The sequence below is a fragment of the Caenorhabditis remanei genome, chromosome III (assembly GCF_010183535.1).
Source record: "Caenorhabditis remanei strain PX506 chromosome III, whole genome shotgun sequence".
Taxonomy (NCBI): domain Eukaryota; kingdom Metazoa; phylum Nematoda; class Chromadorea; order Rhabditida; family Rhabditidae; genus Caenorhabditis; species Caenorhabditis remanei.
Window position 1 is genome coordinate 1,302,800 of NC_071330.1, and position 22,797 is coordinate 1,325,596.

Genomic DNA, 22,797 nt, shown 5'->3' on the forward strand with positions numbered 1-22,797 from the left:
CATCTACCATCCATAATGCTCGATCTACTATACTCCTCACGAGTTGAGCTCGAGGCTTAATTTAATCACAATCCATCGCACGACTTGGCAGGTTGACGATATCATATCACACAGTAGGTACAATAACTTTTGGGATCCTGTGTGATCTATCTGGTCTGCCAAGAATAGTACAGAAACTTGGAAAATTTGTACCACCGTGCTTTTCCAAACCCCTCGACACTTTCGGCGGTGTTGTTTATATTCCTAATTTGATCTTTTTGGTTATGCAATAACCCACAAGCAAGATTTATCTGCTTCTGTTTGCAGTGATGGGGTCTGAAACAGTATGTTCTTTAATATTATCACCGGAGATGTCATCAAACCAACGGGACTCTGATCAAAACTCGGTTCTTGTGAAGACATCTCCCCAATTGACAAAACCTCGACCTTTTTCGCAGTGACGAATCCGATGCAGTTCCTGAAGTCGGTGCACTCGTCGAGATTCTTGGCTTTGGCCTCCGTAAAGCCCTCCTGGCTTCGCTTCAGGCTTGTTCGGAAAAAACTTTTCCTTTTCGGAAAATCGGATATCCGAACTTTTTTCCGAATTTATTTTCCGGAAAAACCGGAAAATTCGGAAAATTTCGGAAAATGACAAAAACGACTTATTCGGGCCTGAAATCAAGGAATATAATTGAAATATCAATGAAATTATCGAGATTAAGTAATAAATACAACATATTAATTGTCAGGCCCGCTATTCTGATGGTCAAACCCATCAACCGAATGTTTTTTTTTCAGTACCTCAAAAAATCAAATTTTCCGACTATTTTAAATAGTCGGAAAAATCGGAAATTCCGATTTCCGGTTTTGAACAAGCCTGCTTCGTTTCCCACGAGTCCTCAACTGGCGGCACCCAATTTTTTCGAATATTTTCGAATATAAACTCTCCCCCCCCCCCCCTTTCTTTGAGAATGGCACCACAATAGGGTGGCCGAGAATTGTGTCGGTGGAATTATTTATAAGAGAGGAAATGTGACTGGAAACAGAAAAGAATCCAGCTAAAAAATTTGAAATAAATTTTGAACGAAAATATAAATTTTTGAATTTTTTTCCCAAAAATGTCGAATTTTTGATTATACTTCAGAATTCAATCAAAAGTTCGTTATGCATCAAAAATTGAATCTTTAAATGTAAAATTTCAAAAAATTCAAAACATTTGATCAAACATTAGGTACCTTTACTTGAAGCGGGGTCTTGAAAATTTTCGAACGGGCCGGGCCGAAAATTTGCAAGTATGGGAATATTGACATCAGAAAATAGATTCTAGAATTCAAATCTGCAATTTGGATTCTAAAACTCTGTATTCAGATTTTCGGATACCAAGAATATAGTATTCTAAACCTAGAATTCAAAAACCTAAGTCAGAATATCCTAATCTGAGATTCACATGTACAACCCAGAGTTCGGAGTGTAAAACTCGGAAATGTCATAAATCCAGCATCAGGAATATGGAGATTAGAATACGGCTATTCAGACCTAAATGTATCTGAAAGAAGCTCCGCTATCTACTGTCAAAACCCAGAATCTGAAAATATTCTATTTATAAGAGTTTAGAACTGTATGTTCATAATTCGAAATCCACAATTGATCATTTAGATTTTAGATTTCTACATTCTGAATCCTTCTCCTATCATCTTAATCCAAAATCCTTTTCCAGTATGCGGTGGCCACGACGGAATGCAAATTTTCGCCACCGTCGAACGTCTCGACACAGAAACTCTCCAATGGGAACGTGCTCCATCGATGATTCAACAGAGATGTCGTTTCGGTGCGGCCACTTTCAAAGGGAAGATCTACGTGGCCGGTGGATACGATGGCACTTCTTTCCTGAAATCTGTCGAGGTCTTCGATCCGAACGAAGGCAAATGGACACCAGTCTCAGCGATGAATATGCGGAGGAGTCGAGTCTCTCTTGTCGTTACGAATGAGGGATTATTCGCGGTTGCTGGGTAAGAGCGAGGGGTAACTACATGGCGCGTCATAAAGATAGGACACCCCCACTTTTCGCGTCTTTTTTCTAGAAAATGTGCGATTTTTTGATCGAAAACTGCTTAAAGTGCTCTAATTAGTCCTATTTTGAATGTTTTCACAAAAATTATTCCTAGAAACTTGTTCGAAAAAACTCGGAAATCGATTTTCAGACTCCGAAACACCAATAAATTTCCAATATTTCTGTATCTGAGATATCAAATCACACCTTGAAAATTAATATGTTAAACTTTGAAATGTCTTCAAAGTGACTGATATCTTTTTTCATGATAAAATTCGAAAAAAGTGAAAAATAAATGGAAAATTGGAAAATCGCATTTTTTCGAGTTTTTTCGAACAAGTTTCTAGGAATAATTTTTGTGAAAACATTCAAAATAGGACTAATTAAAGCACTTTAAGTAGTTTTCGATCAAAAAAAGCCACTTTTCCTAGAAAAAAGACTCGCAAAGTATGGCTTTTTGGGGGTGTCCTATCTTTATGACGCGGCCTCAAAAGTGACTTTTGAGCACAGAGCTGCTCAAAGTTGCTCAATCTAAACGATAATTTGTCTCATAGGGTTTTTGGGGTCGCTGAATCGAACTGTACTCACCGATTTTTGATAGCTTCTCAGGATTTTTCAGAACGACAAATTTTAGAGGGTGTCCTATCTTTATGACGCGCACTGTATATATATATATATATACCTTTTTTATTTGATAGCGTTTCAAAGCAATATGATTTTTTTTCAAATTAAACATTTCAACTGTCTTTTGTCTAGAAAACACGCTCCACCAAAATAACTCAGCAGAGTCCAATAAAGCGCACTTTCATCGTTTCCTCTTTTCCAGATTCGACGGTGAAAACAATCTGTGTAGTATGGAACAATACGATGACGTAACCGATCAATGGACAGTCACCACACCGCTGACGTGTCATGAAGGCGGAGTCGGTGTCGGTGTCATCCCAATGCCTCCTCATATGCTATGATAATTTTCTATTTTTTATAATTTTGTCACTTTATCAGCAAACACGCTCTAGCGTATTTCCCACATATGTATTGTACATTCCCATTGCAAACGCACTCCACCGATAAACACGTTGGAGCGCATTTTATCACATTTTCCCTTTGTATATTTACCCTTCCAAAAATATAGCATTTTATTATTAATTAATTAATTAATCAATTCAATTATTTACAGTCAATTCTTAATAATTTTATGAGTATCCGTGTAATAGGTAGATGAATGGTGGCCGAGGAGTATCCTAGGCCACTACCTCAATAGTCTCGACCGTCTAAACGAATTGACAGCATCGTTACACGGACGACGACACCACTCCAACTGTTTCGTATGAGAATTGTGACGGAGACCGTACGAACACGAGAGGAACACACGGCAACACTCATTCAGGGGACATTTGAATCCTGTTCGGCGGATTTTTGTGTCACATTGATTTTTGATAATCAAACAACGTTTCAAGTTTGCAATATTAATAAATTGGAAAAGAAAGGTTTATATAGAAGAAAAATTGGAAAAAAAACATTTTTTTTGGTACAATAAAAAACTGAAAGTGAAATTGTTTGAGTAGTTGGCGCCAGGTATTGGATGTTTGAGAAAAAACTAAAAGACATTATTTTTGTGTAGGGAAGGGAGAGGGGATTATCGATATAAATTTATTCAGAATCACTATCCGGATCCTCGACATAGACTCTTGGGAGTGGTTGTTTGCTGATGGCACGACGGTGGTCGAGGATACGAAGAGCATCGGTTTCAAGGGTGGCAGACTGGAAGAAAATGTACATGTCAGCAAATGCGCTCTATCGCAAATTCGATAAAACACGTTGTACAAATCGGTCATTTTAAGGAAACCGCGCTCTATTGCATAGCTCAATTTCTGTTTGCAAATGCGCTCTACCGCTCAACACGTTTTTAGAACTTCAGGTTGGAATGTACTGTACTGGTGCAAGTGCGCTCTATAGCAAAGTTTCGTGAAAATCAGTTACATCGCACAATTAGACGTAAAACTCGCTCTACTGTACGCCCATGAGAAAACGCGCTCTGCTGTGTAAACCGGTAATTTCTCACAGCTGCAAATGCGCTCTATCGCTCACAATGTTTTTTTGCGCTTCATGTCGGAATGTACTAGGTTGCAATTTCGCTCTTCTGCACTTTTCATCATCTGTAATCACATGGGAGTCGCTCTACCCTTTGCAAACGCGCCCTATTGTACATTCTAAGAATTTGAAGAAGATGGGACCTACCGCACTGATCATATGGAAATTCGCTCTACCGCACAAAAACCTGTTTTACTCTATGGCACTCCATAGTGAAAATACGCTCTACCCAATATATTAATCACTTTGCTAATTCGTTGCAAACTCGCTCTATCGCACTACTTGAATGCTCCAGCGCACTTTTTGACTTTCTTATGAAAACGCGCTCCACCGCACTGCCAAAATGAAAAAAAAATTTGCACTGACCTGTTGACTCAAGTTTCTCAAATTATTGACGGTGGCATACTGCATGCTACACAAATCCGAGATATACGCCTCATGATTCAAATTTCTCTTCTGTAGATCACGTCTCAACATGGACACCTCCTCAGCCCTGACTTTGTTAATATGTGCCTCGGCGGTGAGTTGTCCACTCGCTTCGGCCATTTGCTCGGTGAGCTGATCGAATTCGGTGCGGAGTTCGTTGAATTGTCTCTCCGCCTTCATACGGAGTTTACGTTCTTCCAGAAGGTCCTCCTCGAGCTCTTCGATTCGAGAGATACAGCGACGGAGCATCGCTTGGAGCTTTGAGATTAGATTGGCGTCTCCTTGGGCCTTCAGTTTGAGTTCTCCGATTTCAGATTCGCGTCTGGAATTGAGAGAATTAAAAAAAACAGGAAAAATTGGGATTTTAGGCCACGTCCCTCCAAGATGACCTAGTTTTCCGGTTGTAGCCCAGGGCCTAACATTCTCAATCTGGCTTTTTAGGTCACAATTTCCCAAATTGAGGTTTCTATTCCATCGACCATAATTTGACGAAAATAAGTTGTGGCCTAACTTTCTTCAGATCACTTTTCTAGGCCACAATTTTTTTTTGATGTTTGCCGTGGCCTAGTTTCACATTTGAGGATTCTAGTCCTCCCACCTTATTCTGACGAAAATAAGTTGCGGCCTAACTTTCTCAATCTAGGTTTCTAGGCCACAAGTTTTTAATGATGACCGTGGCCTAGCTTCCCAACTTGAGGTTTCTAGGCCAGGATTTTACAACACTTGAATTAGGCAACCTTTGTTAAAGAAGCTTCGTGGCTTAACTTTCTCAATCTGGGTTTCTAGGCCACAACTTTTTTGATTATGGCCGTGGCATAGTTACCCAATTTGAGATTTCTGGGCCAGCATCTCTGCGCTACTCGATTCTTCAAGGTTTGGGTCATATCCTAACTTTCTCCAGTGGAATTTTCTAGGCCACTTGTTTTTTTGTTCATAGCCACTGCCTAGACTCCCAATTTGAGGTTTATTTAAGGTTGGCCTAGTTTTCCGGTAAGAGCTTTCTAGGCCAGGAAGTTTATAACTTCTGTAATAGCTCGTTTACGATAAGGTTGTGCCATGGCCAAACTTTCTCAATTTGGTTTTCTAGGCCACAATTTTCCAAATTGAGGTTTCCAGTTCATCAATCCTATTTTGACGAAAATCAGTTGTGGCCTAACTTTCTTCAGATCACTTTTCTAGGCCACACTTTCTTTATGATTGCCGTGGCCTAGCTTTCCAATTTGGGGTCTCTAGGCCACCATTTGGAAACAGGCAGACTCTACGTATCTGTCATCATGGCCTAGCTTTCCCAAATGAATTTTCTAGACCAGGTTTCCAATTCAAGTGTAAATGAGTCTTGGCCTAACTTTTTCAAGACCTAAGAACCGTGGCCTAATTTTCCCCCACCCAGTGAATGTTAGTCCCCCTCCCCTCCCCCCCCCTACTCACCTCTTACAATCCACATCATTATCGTGTTTCTCCTTAAGCGCCAAAGTCAGCTGAGTCTGAGTGGCCTTCAGTTGAGCCTCCAATTTTTTGTTGTCTATAAAATAAGAATGATGGCCTAGGGGTTTTCTCTTCCAGCTTACGCTTGACATGTTCATTGTTAGCTCTCTTCTCGGCAGCCAACTTATCATCCATCGCATCCAGGTCCTCGACGAGTTTCTTCTTTTGCTCCTCGGCACGCTCTGCCTTGTTCTTGAGAGCAGCGACCTCATCGACGAGTTCCGCGTTCATTTGTTCCTGAAAAGGTGGACATTGGGAGATACAGACAGACAGTTAAGTACAGTAACCCCAAATCCCTAGCTATCTTTAGAACGGTGCCACGACGTCAGTTTCTGACATTTTGCTCCGAGCCTCGGTGGGTAGATCAAACAGAATGAGAGCTATATTTTCGTAGTTGACAACTTTTTGATAGCCCCAGTGGATAAGGAGATACGCGCTGTCAAAGTCTGGAGAGACGCAGAGAAGCGAGAGTGTCGAGCTGTCGGCGTTTCCTCCCTCCTTCTCAACTTCCACCACGCTTATCTCAAGAACGGGCGGTGCTATTGAAAAAATTTAAACTGATAAAATAATCTGCATGAAATTCTACACATTTTTCTACTTGACAACTTTTTTCTGCATACCCTCCCTGGAGGATTATAACTGCTCAAAGCATCTTCAGCTTTAACCATCTATAACTTTCTAGGGAGCATCCGTACAAAAAAGTTGTCAACTAATAAATTGTGTAGAATTTTATGCTCTACATTTTGACAATTTTTAGTTTTTGAATAGTACCGCCCGTTCGTTAGATAATTGCGTTTGAACGTCGCGAGAGAGGGTGAGATCGCAGACAGTCAGACACTCTTGCTTCTCTGCGTCTCTCTGCTAACTTTAACAGCGTGTATCTCGTAAGGCTTAAGAGATATCAGGAAGCTGTCAACTGCAAAAATGGAGGACTAGGTTTGATCTACACAATGATTATGAATTTGGACAATCCAGACACACAGACATGCTCACCTGAGCCTTCCTCTGGACGGACAACTTCTCATAATCGGTCTGCATCGACGCGATTTGATCCTTCAACTTCTCGGTCTGAGTTTTATGATTATTCGCCTCGTTTTCAGCCTCCATCTGCATTCGTCTCTCCTTCTCATCCCACTCTTTTCGCTCCTTCTCTCTCAACTTCTCCAACTCGGCCGCCTTTTTCGCATTCTCGTAGTTCGACTCGGACTCGGATTTCAGATTTCTGTTGAGCTCCTCGATCTCTTTGTTACGCTTGTCGAGAAGCATACGGTCACGTTCCAAAGCAGCTTTGGTCTCCTCGTATTGCTCGATTTTGGCTCTGAAAAAAAAAGAAGGGATTTCGTGGGAAAATTGAGATCCCGTCTTGGTGTCCGAAAAAATTCCACTACCACTATAAAGTACAAACCTAGACCTCCATTTTTGTAGTTTACAGATTTTGGATATCTCTTAAGCCTTACGAGATACGCGCTGTCAAAGTTAGGAGAGACGCAGAGAAGCGAGAGTGTCTGACTGTCTGCGCTCTCTCACTCTCACTCTTTCACCTGGCGTCCTTTAAACGCGTTTATCTCACCAACGGGCGGTGCTATCAAAAAATTACAAATTGCAAAAATAATCAGCATAATATTCCCCGCATTTTGTTAGTTGACAACTTTTATTCATGGGTGGTCCCTAGTGAGTTATAGCCAATTGAAAGAAATTTTTCTTCAAAAGGCTGTAGCTGGTTAGGAAGGAGTTGTACATAAAAGTTGTCAACTAGAAAAATGTGGGAAATTTTACGCTGATTATTTTGCTTGTTTAAACTTTTTTGATAGTACCGCCCGTTCGTGAGATAAACAGGTTTAAATGGCTGGAAGTGAGAGAGAGCAGACAGTGAGACACTCTAGCTACTCTGCGACACACTCCACTTTGACAGCGCGTATCTCCTTAGTCTTTGAAGATATCAAAAAGTTGTCAACTACAAAAATGAAGGTCCAGGGTAGCACTATACACACGCAAAAAATTGGAGCCCAGGGTTACTGAAAGACAGTGTGACGGGATTTCAAGTATAGCCGATTTAAATTTGTGAGAACATCGACGTACCTCAACTCATCCGCATATTTCTTTCTCGCCTCCTCCTCTCTCTTATGGTTCTCCTCCAACTCCTTGCATTTCTTCTCGAGTGCTTCGATTTCGGCGTTCGACTTCATTCCCTTCAGCATCGGCTTCAGACGAGAGAACAGACGGTACCACGGCCAGGAGCTGCAAGAAAGAATTGGAAGTTTTTAAGGTTCTGTCGGTGTGTCGGTGTGTCCAGATGTCCAAGTAATATTTCAATCCTGATATCTGTCTGTGTTTGGTGTGTCCTGATGTCCAGAAGTCAAACTTTTCAAAAAACAAGCAAAATTTCAGAATCTGTTTAATGCCTGTTTGTGTATGCAGATGTCCGGATGTCCGGATGTCAGTCTGTCTGTCCCTTTGTCTGTCTGTCTGTCTGTCTGTCTGTCTGTCTGTCCCGATGTCTGTCTATCTGTGCATCCGGATGTCCCCCCCCCCTTCCACACATACCGTAATTTAATCCAGGCTCTCACGTTCTCCTGTATAATCGGATAGGCGTCTTCGCGATCGAGGCGTCGTTTGTACTCGACCTGAAATTTCAAAACATACGTAGATCAAAAATTTCAGCAATCCAAAAAATCAATAAGAGGGGGATTGTGTCAAGAGTGTAGGTGGGGGGATTTCCATTGCGCGTAGAAATTTTTCGAAAGATAGAGAGAGGGAGAGAGAGAAACCGTGCAAACACACACACATATCAAGGGAGTGCGAGAGAGTATAGTGATAGGGGGAGACGCAGAGTATAGCCACTTGGCACAAAGGCGATAAAAAACTAAACGGGAGGAAGTGGAAGGAGTTTTGGAAAGGGATGAGAGCCATTTGGGGACGATGAATGGTTATAAGGGTTATTAGGTATTACTAGGCGGTGGGGTGTCAAATATTCAAATTTTTTTAGATGTACTTATAGAAAAAGTATCGCTCTATGTTTTTGTAGTTGACCACTTTTTGATATCTTCAAAGGCTAAGGAGATACGCGCTGTCAAAGTTGAGAGAGACGCAGAGAAGCGAGAGTGTCTAGCTGTCGGCGCCTCCTCCCTCTCCCAACTTCAAACGCGCGTATCTCACCAACGGGAGGCGCTATCAAAAAAATTTAAACTGATAAAATAATCAACATAAAATTCTACACATTTTGTTAATTCGCAACTTTTTTGTTCAAAGTTTCTCTAGGGAGTTATAGAGCGTTAAAGTTGAAGGTGCTTCAACACGCTATAACTCTCAAATGACAGCTTGTACAAAAAAGTTGCCAACTAGCAAAATGTGTAGAATTTTACGCTCTACATTTTCAATGTTTAAAGTTTTTTGATAGCACCTTCCGTTCAAGAGATAACTGTGTTTGAAGTTGAGAGATGGAGAGGGAAAGAGAGCGCAGACAGTCAGACACTCTCGCTTCTCTGCGTCTCTTTTAACTTTGACAAACAAAATATGCCATGATTATACTCATTCAAACCGTGTCAACGTGCTGATTTTAAATATAGTAGATTCATGACACGCGCTTCAAAACAGACAAAGTTACAGTAGTTTTCGTGTTTTCGTGGCGAGACCCAAAATATCAAAATTTCCCAAATAGTGTCATGATTATATTCATTCAAACCGTCTTGTCACGCTGATTCCGAATATATAAATTTCAGATCATTCTTATCAAAATTGACTGAGTTACGGTGGTTTTTGTGTTTTCGTGGCGAGACCCAAATTTTTTTTAATTCCAAAATACTTCAAGATTATACTTATTCAAACCGATTTGTTATGCTGATTCCAAATCTTAAATTATCTCAGCGCTCGGTTGAAAACTTTGAGAGCTACGGTAGTTTTTTTGAATTCACTTTTTTTTTCGAAAATTTTCAAAAATTACTAACTCTATCAATTTTCAACATTTTCAAGCGTTTTTAGTCTCAAAATTCTCCAAATTTTTTCCACTATCAGTAAACATGCTCCACTGCACAATTCCCTTGCCTACCTGAGCAAGATAATGTCGAACGGAACACTGGAACTTGAGGATCACCGCAGACAGCGCCTCGTCACGCAGTTCTTCCAGACGAGCCAGCATACCGGCTCTGAAGAACACCTGAAAATTCAAAATGGGGGACTAGGAAAAAGCTAGGCCACCACACCAACCTTCGTGGTTCCAACTTTGAAAGTGTCCACATTCAACTGATTACTCTTGCTCAACTTGCGCAGCATTGCCTTCGATGCCTAAACTTTCTTTTTTTGTCATTAGAGCGCACTTGCATCTACCAACCTTTGCGGCGTCTTTCTCCGCTGCTTCATCAGCTGCCAGAATAGCATAACGGAAACGGAAATCTGCGAACATCATTCGATTCGGGAAACCCTTCCGGCAGATACGGATTCCCTCGAGTACTCCGTTGCACGTCAACTGATTGAGAACCAATGGGGCGTCGATTAAGCCGGAGGTCTTCTTCTCGTTAGGGATGATGCATCTGGAAGAGGAAATGGAGGGTTTTGTGATTCTAGGCCACCGTGGTCTATCTATCTAAACAGATGATCCTTCCCCTGAGCTAGAAGCTTAAGTTCCCTTAGCCAAAGTTTGAAGTCAATTTTCAGTTGTTTATTGTAAGTTCATGCAAAAATGAAAATTTATAATTTGTTGCAAATTTTAAGGGCTATTTTTTGGTATAAAAATTATAAAAATCGGTTGAAAATTCACTGAGATCTGTTAATTTGAAGCCAAGTGACTTTTTGAAGTCATGATGCCACAGCGCAAACTGGGACGTTTTAAAACGTCCTGAGGCATTGGTCATTTTATAACTGAGACGTTTGGCAACTGAGACATCTCATAAACGAGACAAAAAATGACTCATTTGTAACTTGTAGCAAATTTTAAGCGCTATCTTTTGGTATAAAAATTATAAAAATCAGTTATAATCTGACTGAGAAAAGTTAATTTGAATAGTAATTGTAAGTTTTGTTTTAGAACTAAGTTTGAAGTCAGTTTTTAGCAGTTTATTAAAATTTCTTGTAAAAATAATTTATATATAAATTGTAGCAAATTTTAAGGGCTATCTTTTGGTATTAAAATCATAAAAATTGGTTAAATATTCACTGAGATATGCTAGGTTGAAGTCATGTAACTTTTTGAAGTCACGATGGCCTAGAAACCCAAAAAAACCTAGTCCACCACCTGTTGCAAGAAAATACCTGATAAAATGAGGATGAGTTGTGTGAAGCATGGTCATCAACGAAGTCAATGACTCTCTGTACATTGTGGACACCGTCAAGAATGACGCCGATTTTCCCTTCTTCTTCGCGGCAGCTTTTCCTGGAAATTGTTTAAAAAATTTAGGGAAATTCTGTGTGTCTGTTTGTCCTGATGTCCATTCTGAGGCATTTTTCAAAAATCAGAAAACGTCAAAGGCGCGCCCGACTCTTTAATTTCGAAAAAAGAATAAAAAATCAAGCCTTTTTAAACCACAAAGCTTCAAAGGCGCGCCAGACATCGTATTTTCAAAAATCGGGTTTGTCTGCTGGCGTGCCTGTGGCGCGTTTTTAGAGCTCTTGGTTTTTCTTTAGTATAGTATGAATGTCTGTCTGTGAGTCTGTGTGTCCGGATGTCAGATTGTTCAATTCTTGTCAAGGCCCGGAAAATTGCGCAAAAATTCAAAGTTCAAATATTTTCGAATTTTTTGAAATTTTTCGCAAGAAAAGTCAAATTTTCGACTATTATTCAGAATTGGGGGAAATTCTGAAAAAAAATCATTAAAAATGTTCACATTTTCGATGGAAAACTGAATCAATTTCACAAGGGTCCCACCATGAAAACTACAGTAACCCGAGTTTAAAGGCGCATACCGTATTTTCGTGCAGAGACCAAGCCTTGCCGGTCCGGGCCATGATAAGTATGTGTTTTTTCAGATGTCTGTCTGTGAGTCAATGTGTCCCGATGCCCAATTCTGTATCTGTCTGTCCATCTGTTCGTCCGGATGTCCCCCACTTACCCCTCTTCTCACTCTCCTCTCGATCGACATCAGTCTGATATTCCTCCCACAATTGATACAGTACTCCCTCCTTATCACTTGTCTTCAGAATAGCCACAGCCGAGTCGTTCAACGGATCTTTGTTCTTATCCAACCATTGCTCAGCGTTATATCTGACAGTTCCTGCGTAATGCATGATTGAGAAATGAGCATCCGCTTGTTTCCCCTTTGGTGGCTTGGCTTTTTGGAAGTTTGGATGTTTTCCGAGATGTTGGGTGAGCAGTTTGTCGACATAGGTCATGTCGGTGGCCTTCGGGACAATGCATTCCTCGTCGAGCATTGACACAATTCCGAGCGGCTGGAATAAGTCAGAAATTTTAATTAGGAGGATGACCGAGGTTTGGTTTTCTAGGCCATCACAATTTCAAAAAGTCACTTGAATTCAAGTTAACATATCTCAGTCAATTTTTAACCGATTTTTATAATTTTTATACCAAAAAATAGCCCTTAAAATTTGCTACAAGTTATCTGTGAATTATTTTTGCTAAAATTTTTAATAAATTGCTGAAAATTGTCTTCAAACTTTGACTAGCTTCAAAACTTCTCCTTAGAAAAAAATCACTGCTCATCAAATTAGCTTTTCTCAGTCAATTTATGACCAATTTTTATAATTTTTATACCACAAGATAGCCCTTAAAATTTGCTATGATTTAATTGTTACTAATTTTTCAAAAAACTTCTAAAAATGCTGAAAATCAGCTTCAAACTTAGACTTGCTTCAAAACTTGTCATTAGAAAAAATCACAACTAATCAATCCAACTTTTCTCAGTGAATTTTGAAACAATTTTTATGATTTTTATATCAAAAGATAGCCCTTAAAATTTGCTACAATTTTTATTTGAGTCATATTTCCCATAAACTTCAGTAAATTGTTTAAATTTGGCTTCAAAGTTTACGTAGCAGTTTCCAGTCAATACATCAACACGCCCTTCCCCTCCCTGTTTTGACTCCCCTTGCTTCCCCTCCCTTCCCGTCGCCCTTATAGCTCCACAGGTAAAGCGCGATGGATCCATTGTGGGTCCATATGCGTCCATATCGAATATGGATCCACATAGGATCCATAATGCGTCCACATTTAAAACGCGGATCGCGCGCGGATGGAATATGGATAGGGAGGATGGCGGTCGTCCTCGAATTTCCGTGGATCGCGCGTGCATCCATATAGGATCCATATTCAATCCACGCCGGATCTGACTTTCCAACGATAATCCGATATTCCGCTTTGCGTGTTGTTTATAATAAATCGAGACGAATTATTTTTTAGGAGTTTGTCGAAATTTTCTCCGTTTTCCAGAGTTTTCACCAATTTTTTGACAGTTTTTGTTGAAAATAAATTATGGTTCACTGAATAAAAAATAATTAAGCTATTGCCGAAACAAATTTCTGTTATTTTTCACCAAAACTCGGTAATGTCATTGAGAATTTTTTCGGAAATTTATGGTTATTTTCATGAGAAAAATTAATGGTTTCCACTATTTTTCTTTTCGGAACGACATGATAAAATACATTTGCAGGTGGAATAAAAGGTAAATTGGTAAGTTTCTGTCGTTCCGAAAAGAAAAAAACGGGACTTTTACTCTATAGAAGTGTTCTTCTTTCCGGGTATTACTTGAACTCATTTTGTGTAAACTTGATTCAAAAAACCTACAGACCATTTTGGCAATTGAAAAACAAAAATTGAATAGTATACTGAAATTACATAAAAGTGAAACCATAATTTGCTTTTGATGAAAAGTGAGTGAAAACGGAGAAAAGTTTGTAGACGAACAGAGTTGGACGAGAACGGAAAACGGAACTTGAAAAAACAATAGATAGAACACAAAACACACCTTAAAAAACTTATAGTAGCAAAAGAATAAGTCTCTAGTATGCGAAACAGCCACAATATGTGGTGGTATGAACCCAATCGAATCAAAGAAACCACGGATCGCGCGTGGGTGCTAAATGGATGCCGCCCGCGCGTGGATCCATATGGATCCATAATGGATCCATCTGACATACCCACAGCATCCGCGCGCGATCCGCGTTTCATCCATAATGGATCCATCGCGCTTTACCTGTGTCAGTGGTAGAGCGTTGGTCTTGTAAACCAAAGGTCCGTAGTTCAATCCTGCGTGGGGGCAGATTCTCTTTTTTCATTTTTCTCACCTTCTCAATCAACTCGATACAAGACTGCAAATCCAATCCGAAATCAATGAATGTCCATTCGATTCCTTCTCTCTGATACTCCTCTTGCTCCAATACGAACATGTGGTGATTGAAGAATTGTTGGAGTTTCTCATTGACAAAGTTGATCCACAGTTGTTCGAACGAGTTGCGCTGAAACATTTTGTGATTCCGTAAACGCGCTCCACTGAGAACTTACATCAAAGATCTCAAAACCAGCGATATCCAGTACTCCAATATAGTAAACCATATCATCTGAATTGGCTTGAAGTGTCTTATTGACTCTTTTGATGAGCCAATGAAACATTCGAGCGTAGATTGCTTTGGACAGGGCTCCAACTGCCCAATCGACCTGGAATTTAGGGGGAATTTAGGTGTCCGATAGAGCGCACTTGCCTACCTGTTGGACATTCTGTCCCTTGTTAACCCACTCCATTCCGACCTTTATTCTTGGTCGAGTGAGAGCATTCAAGAATTGATCGGTGTCGATTCCGAGGAGTTTGCAGGCGGCAGTGGGGCCTGAAACACGATGCTTGAATTTTTAGTAAAGAAAAATGAGCTAAAAAATTGTTTTTTGAAAAAATGCTACATTTTTCAACTTTAGATTTCTCTGGTGCTACCGGACTAAATTTTTTGAAATTTATACGAAAAGAAAGCCCTTGAAATTTCCTATAAGATGCATATAAATTCAAATTTGAAAATTTAGTTTTTGCGGGCTAAATTTATCTCCAAACATAGCGGCGAAAAAATTCATGTAGTAGATAGATGAGAAAATGCGCTCTACCGCAATTTTCCGCAAATTCAAAATTGGCTACTTATGCTGAACGCAAACTTAGTATCAGTCGAGTCGCTACTCAGTAAATTCACATAATTGTAAGGATGGATACAGAGTGATTGAGTTATGAGAGTCACGTCGGTGAGAGTTTGTTCTGTGGAGCACGTTTGCAACCGAATTTTTAAACTAAATTTTTTGAAACTTATACCAAAAGATAGCCCTTGAAATTCTCTACAAAATGCTTTTAAAACTTTAATTTGAAACTCAATTTTTCAACGGGAAACGAGGCTCCGAAGTTTTGAAAAAAATATATAGCAGGCTTGCTCTCCACCATAACTACAGTACCCCAGGGATGGCAACAGTATCCCCCAGATAATTTCCCTTCATAACCACAGTACCCTCAACGACTACAGTATCCTATCCACCATAACTACATAACCTTTTTATGACTACAGTATGCCCTTCATAACTACAGTACCCGATCCCTCATGCCTACAGTATTCTCTCTACCGCAACTACAGTACCCCAGGGATGGCTACAGTATTCCCCGGATGACCACAGTACTCCTTCAAGACTACAGTACCTCTACCATGACCAGAGTACTCCTTCAAAACTACAGTACCCCATTCCATAACTACAGTACCTCATTTCATAACTACAGTACCCTTAACGACTACAGTATCCTGTCCAACATACCTGCGCTACCTCTTCATGCCTACAGTATCCTCTCTATCATAACTACAGTACTCCTTTCCTGACTACAGTACCCCTTTCCAACTACAGTACCCCTACTCACTCTTCATATCGTCCACCTCGGCTTGCTCGTCCCTTGGCTTCTGCTTAAACGTGGAATTTCCGATATGCATGATGGCCGAACACAGTTTGTAGAGGTCGTCCTTCTCGCGTTCCGAGAAGCCCATCACGTTGAATGCGGTCTGGAAGAATTTTGATGGCCTAGAAATTTCGAATTGGGAAAACTAGTCCCCGTCGTTTTTTCGCGTTTAAAATGAGCGGGTCTTGTTAAAATTTGATCTACGGGGGTTTTTAAACACGCTGAATTTGAAAATCGCATTTTTCGCCAATTTTTTTGCAGAACTCACATCAGTAATGCCCCACTCCTCTGTATCATTCATGCCGGGTACAGTAATCTCGGCTTGCGACACAAATTTGTAGTCACGAATGTTATCGCTCAATCCGTAACGTTCTGAAATTTAAAAAAAATTGGAAATCTGGACACCGGGATACACAGACAGACCTCTCAACGCCTTTTGCGTCATGATTTGGTAGAAGATGTGGTAGGATCTCTCGCCAGGGGCTTGCTTGATGACACGGGATTTTTCGAGGAGGTCTGAAATATTGATTTTTGTGATCTACGCGTTGTGAGCTTTCAGAAAAGTATAATCATGTCCAGGTTTGGAAGATTTTCATTTTGGCACTACGGTATGCGCCTTTAAACTGTGATTTTCGTGGTAAGACCCAGCTATGGCTTGATTTTTTTTTTCTGAAAGCGGGACTCATGCTGGACATGATGGTAGCGTTTATTGTCCAAAAAACCAGACTTGCAACGGGCCGGGCCAGAATGAAAATTTCTAGGGCCCGGCCCGGTGGGCCCGGAAGTTCAGTACTGAAAAAAATTCAAATTTTTTTTTCGAAAATTTTCCGATTTTTTTTTGAAAAATATTTCTTAAAAACAATTTTTTGTAGGTTTCGAAGGTTTTTGAAAAATATACTTGAGGAAAAATATGAAAAATTTTCAGAAAATAAATTTTTGAACAAAAAATTGTAGTGAAAAAAGTTCAAAAATTCAAATCCGGCCCGATCGGGCCGGGCCGGGCCGGGCCGGGCCGGCGGGCCGGCCCGGAATTTTGCAAGTCTGCAAAAAACTGGTCAGAAAACGGAAAATCACAAAAAACCATCTTTTACAATTATAAACACCCGTTTTTCGAATCCTGATGCGTATTTTGCAAAATGAATAACACTTTCAGAATCAGCTCGTCGAGAGCTTTCAGAAAAGTATAGTGATGCCCCTATTCTGGCTACATAGGTTCCCGCCACGAAAACTACAGTAACCCGAGTTTAAAGGCGCATACCGTATTTTCGTGGCGAGACCCAACTCTCACCAAACCTAGTCATGATTATACTTTTTTAAAAGCTCTCGTCGAGCTGAACGCGTTTTTCTTAATTAATCTGCTCACTGCCTCCAAATTTTCAATTTTCGGACAAAAATATAAACTCACAATGCTCAATATCTCCTCCAACCAATCGTCCCTTTCTATCGAAATGAATTCGAATGAATTTTCCGTAACGAGATGAGTTGTAGTTTCTGAAAATAGATTTTCCTTAGTTGTCTGGCGCACCTTTGACGCGTTACCTCGTGGTGGCTCCGTTTCCGAACGCCTCGATTGCAGGGTTGGCTTGAACAACTTGGTTTTCCAAAGAGGATTCCTGGAGACACATTTTTTGTTTTCTTGATATTTTTTTAAATCAAAACTTACAGATTTCTGATCCTTATTCCCTGATCCAATCATGGCAAAGTAAGCAATAACTTTCTTGGTGTTCTCAGTCTTTCCGGCTCCCGACTCTCCGGTGATCAGCATCGATTGGTTTTCCTTGTCTGAAACCGGAAGTTAATGAATAAAAAGAAACAAAAAACCGAATTGCCCCCACGCAGGATTGAACTACGGACCTTTGGTTTACAAGACCAACGCTCTACCACTGAGCTACACAGGTGAACCGCTGGGAATCCTATGTGTGAAAGTGCCAGAATAGCGCCCTATATGTGTCCATAAATGAAACGTGGACCGCGCGTGTGGCGTATATGTGTGGTCGTCTTTTCTGTGTACTGGCCGCGCGTGCACCCATTTGGCTCCCATATACGTTCCATGTATGGTCCATATTTGAGGGTGGCGGCCGGCCGCCGCAACGACACTCCGGAATTACACGTAGGCGTGTTGTTTACCGTAAATCGACGCGACATTTTTTTCTATAAGTCCGGGCCCATTTTCTCCGTTTCTCGAAGTTTTCACCTATTTTCTTCATTCTTTTTGCACAAAACAGATAATGGCAAACTTCAAAAATATAAATAAAGCTATTTAAACTTACGAAAACTTATTTTTTTCAATACAAAAGTTGTTATTTTCTCAATAAACTTAAATTTTAGCTTTTTGTCGAGAAATTCGAGTCATGTGTTTTTCTTTACTTCGGTATGATAAGAAATTATATTTTTTCAGATGGATTTAAAGGTAAGAAGGTAAGTATTTGTCATACCGAAGTAAAGTCAAAATACCGGACTTCGAATTTCGTCGGCGGGTTTTTTTTTCAGAGTTCAAAGAAAAGCTCGAACATCAAAAATTGTTTTATAACCGCCAAGCTAACCTATAATATTTATATGAAATCGTATGTGATTTTCAATTTTTCATGAAGATTGCCATTATCTGTTTGAAAAATGAAGAACTTCGAGAAAGAACGGAGAAAATGTACAAGTCCGAGAAATGGAAAGTGAACAAGTTGAAAAAAGGAATAGTGAAACAACATAATAACATTACATACCTATCATAACAATGAATTAGGGCTTTCTAGTGTTTCATACAGAATAATCAACCAAATACGGTTGGTAGAATTAATGCTGATATGCTATCCATATGCGTTCCATATGCGCCCCACGCTTTCGGCCGACCGCGCGTGGATCCATATGGGCACATATAGGGCCCAGCCCTCATTCTTTTTAGCCACATATTCGCCACCGCGCGGTTCCATATGTGTTCCCCAGCGGTTCACCTGTGTATAAGGGCGACGGGAACCGAGGGGAAGCGAGGGCAGTCAAAAGAGAAGGAAATTGAGTGCACGAGGAAGTCAGCCTCACAAAGTTTGAAGTCAGTTTACAGAGAGTAACTTTCAGAAAAAGTTGTTAAGAGAGAAGTTGCAGCAAATTTTAAGAGCTATATTTTGACATAAAAATCATAAAATTATGTTCAGAGTACCCTGAGAAAACCTGCGTTGAAGATAAGTGCCTGAAGAAGACTGGTTGATTTGACTAGCCACAGTTTGAAGCCAATTTTCAGATGCTTAACGTATTTTCAAAATTTGAAAACAACAAAGTTGTAGCAAATTTCAAGGGTTGTCTTTTGATATAAAAATTATAAAAATTGATTGATATTGAACGATACAAAGCTAATATTAAGAGTAGCGACTTTATCTGCCTTATGTTGAATCTTGTTAACCAAAGTTTGAAGCCTTTTTTTCAGCAACTTAAAATAATTTTCAACAAAAGTAACTCAGATATAAATTGTAGCAAATTTCAAGGGCTATCTTTTGGTATAAAATTCTCAAAAATCTATTCAAAGCCAAGTGAGAAAAATTGAGTTGAACACATGTAACTTTTATTTATGTGGTCGTAACTAGTAACCAATATGTGTCCTCCCGACCTCCTTCCACTCCCGTCGCCCTTATAGCTCAGTGGTAGAGCGTTGGTCTTGTAAACCAAAGGTCCGTAGTTCAATCCTGCGTGGGGGCAGATACTTTTTTTTGTTTTAACATACCCGACATCATATTTCTGAATGCCTCATCAGAGACGGCGAAGAGATGAGGTGGCATCTCGGCCCGTCGTTTGTTCACGTACATCGAGGCGACCGAGTCGGTGTAGATTGGAAGCATTTTGTAGGGATTGATGAAGACGCAGAAGAGACCGGAGTAGGTCTGAAAATTGGAAGAAGTTGGGATATTTAGATTCAGCTCATTGAGAGCTTTCAGAAAAGTATAATCATGACTAGGTTTGGTGAGAGTTGGGTCCCACCGCGAAAACTACAGTAACCCGAGTTTAAAGGCGCATACCGCATTTTCGTGCCGAGACCCAACTTTCTCTAAACCTAGTCATGATTATACTTTTCTGAAAGCTCTCGGCACGCTGAATCTAACAATTATACTTTCAACGCTTTTTATCCACGTAGAAAAGATTTTTGCACTCACATAAATCATCATCGAGTAGTAGCGTTGTCTCAAGTTATGCAGAACCGAAGCCTCATTCAAAAACGTCAAATTACTCATATCCTCAGTCTTCTCGAACTTTGCTGGATTAATCTCCTGAACCTCGGCTCTCGTCGTCTTTTTCTGTTGTCCATCTGGCATTGTCATTGTCAGATTGTCACCTTCCTGCACAGCGATGGAAGCCGTCACGAATCCTTCGGCTGGATCGGGAACCCATGCGTGAGTCTTGTTGTCGAAACGACGGGCCGCTTGTTCCTGCAAAGATATATTGGCGGTTTGGTTTTCTTGGCCATCATAACTTCAAAAAGTCCCTTGACTTCAACTTAACCCAACTCAGTGAATTTTCAACCGATTTTAATGATTTATACACCAAAAGATAGCCCTTAAAATTTGCTACAATTTACATATAATTTTTTATGCAAGAGCTTTTAATAAACTGCTGAAAATTGACTTCAAACTTTCGCATAACACAAAATTTGTTATTACTATTCAAACCGACACTTCCCAGTCAGATTATAACCGATTTTTATGATTTTTATACCAAATGACAGATCTAAAACGTTGCTACAATTTAGTTGTTGACTACTTTTTTTAATACTGCTGCAAAAATGGTGAAAATCAACTTCAAAGTTTTTCTTAAGAAACCAAAGGAGAAAACTTCAGAACTATGTGAACCAAAGTTTGAAGTCTTTTTCAGTAACGTATCGTAATTTTTAATAAGAGTTAATTACATAGAAATCGTAGCAAATTTAAAGAGCTATATTTTCGTATAAAAATCTCAAAAATCCGTTCAAAACCAAGTGAGAACAATTGAATTGAACACATGTAACTTTTATATATGTGGTCGCAACTAGTAACCAATATGTGTCCCCTCGCTTCCTATCCGTTCCCGTCGCCCTTATAGCTCAGTGGTAGAGCGTTGGTCTTGTAAACCAAAGGTCCGTAGTTCAATCCTGCGTGGGGGCAGATTCTCTTTTTTATTTTTTTTTTAATTTAAATGGGTTCAATAGAGCACATTTGCATCATCATCACTCCCTTCTTACTATTTGATCCCTTCGGGGAACTCAAACCACGTGATTTCTAATTCTTTATCCCTTACCTATCTCTATCCCTTAACTTTTTTCTCGTCAAGATAACTAATGTTTTCTCTGTTTTCTTATAAGATGTAAAGGATTTTTTTCTCGTCTTGCTTAGCTGCTTCTTTTCGCCCCCCGCGGCTCCGCTTTTTCAAATATTTACCTTTGGCCCCCCAACACGAGGGGGATTTTGGCATTTTGCCAGATATCTTGGAGAAGGATTCGGATGAAACATGTGATAATGGTTGTGGCCTAGGATTTTAATATGGCGGCCTAGAATCCCGAAATTGGAATTCTAGTCCTTGAAACCTATACGGGTGGCCTAGAATCTCAAGACTTGTTAATTTTGAGCGGTGACCTAGGATCCGACAACGGTGGCCTAGAAATCACAAAATGGTGGCCTAGGATCCGAATCGGGCGACTTAGACTTCAGGTATGGACTTGGCCTAGAAATTGAAGAGCGTGGCCTAGGATCTGGGTACAGTAACCTAGAGTCTGGTAGCCTAGAGTTTCAAAACCAGGGCTTCGGCCATGGGCAAAATTTTCTAAGGTGGCCTAGGATCCGACAACGTTGCCCTTTTTGAAAGTTTGAGGATTATGGAATGGTGACCTAAAATCCAAACTAGGCCGCCCCCCTGATCGCGCGGGAATTCAAAATTCCAATTTTCAAAAAAAAATATTTGTGTCAAACCCCCACCAAAACATGAATTATCAAAAATGACGAAATTTTGAATTCTCATGTAGATTTACGCCGTAAATCGACACCTACCTCGAATCATTCACTACGATTTGGTCGCGCGGGAGTTCAAATTTTCAAATTTCAGTTTCCATTTACGCGCGTAAATCCACACTAATCTTGTTTTTTTTTTGTAGATCAAAACCATCACTCACCTTCAACGCCTCATCCTGCGCCTGCCGCAAGTATTTCCACCCGGGATCCATCATAAAATCGATATTCGCCATGGCGCGAACTTTTGTAGATCACAACTTTTTTTTTCGAATCAGTTGTAAAAAATTGATAAAACAGTACACAAAGGAGATAAGCAACGTTAAAAAAAAGTTTTATCAATGGGTGGCCGAATCCAAGGCGGCGGTTGATCGGGTGGTGCGCGGGAGCTCAGAGAGAGAGAGAGCTCTCACTCTCTTGACGGAGCAAAGGGGGGGGATACTACACAATGTATTCGGAAGAGATGACATAAGAGACAGAGAGACTGTACTACTACTACTACGGAGGAGACAGGGAGAGGGAAAGTACTTGAGAATGTTTAAGCGAGAGAGGAGGGAGATGCCATGTTTCTGGTGGAATCGGGATGGATAAAGATATATATTGTTTTTATGAAAATAATTTGTTTGGCTTTTAGATATGGATGCAGAACAGACTTTAGCGGAAGGCAGAATAAAAAATTCCCCTATTGCAGAACGTCCCCGGTTTCTTCGCATTTTGATCGGAAGAGTCACGTCAATGATAGTTTAGGTTTTTATGTGGAGCGCAGTTGCAACCGTAGTTTTTGAACTAAATTTTTTGAAAATTATACCGAAAGATAGCCCTTGAAATTCTCTACAAAATACATATCTATAAAATTTTATTTTGAAAATTAATTTTTCAAAGGGAAATAAGGCTCCAAAGTTTTGAAAAAAATATAGCCTGCCTGTATCCACTCCAACTACAGTACCCCTGCGATGGC

The 22,797-nt window shown here is 40.1% G+C and overlaps 2 protein-coding genes across 2 annotated transcripts; one reads left to right on the forward strand and one right to left on the reverse strand.

Annotated features, from left to right (window-relative positions):
• Nucleotides 1-1,716: 1,716 nt before the first annotated feature.
• Nucleotides 1,717-2,994, forward strand: GCK72_008395 (uncharacterized protein; the record flags this gene model as incomplete). Its single annotated transcript, XM_053726801.1, has 2 exons — nt 1,717-1,988; nt 2,856-2,994. The coding sequence occupies 2 exons, from the start codon at nt 1,717-1,719 to the stop codon at nt 2,992-2,994; spliced, it is 411 nt and encodes a 136-aa protein (XP_053586378.1).
• Nucleotides 2,995-3,679: 685 nt separating this feature from the next.
• Nucleotides 3,680-22,075, reverse strand: GCK72_008396 (uncharacterized protein; the record flags this gene model as incomplete). The annotated part of the gene is made up of 24 exons (XM_053726802.1): nt 3,680-3,790; nt 4,487-4,868; nt 5,975-6,068; nt 6,115-6,268; nt 7,025-7,349; nt 8,111-8,269; nt 8,576-8,655; nt 10,077-10,184; nt 10,235-10,312; nt 10,359-10,557; nt 11,276-11,396; nt 12,073-12,409; nt 14,261-14,431; nt 14,478-14,630; nt 14,679-14,797; nt 15,850-15,988; nt 16,154-16,257; nt 16,309-16,401; nt 17,291-17,376; nt 17,425-17,498; nt 17,549-17,667; nt 19,592-19,748; nt 20,019-20,291; nt 22,004-22,075. 24 exons carry the CDS (start codon nt 22,073-22,075, stop codon nt 3,680-3,682), a joined length of 3,708 nt encoding a protein of 1,235 aa, XP_053586379.1.
• Between the last annotated feature and the right edge of the window lie 722 nt (nt 22,076-22,797).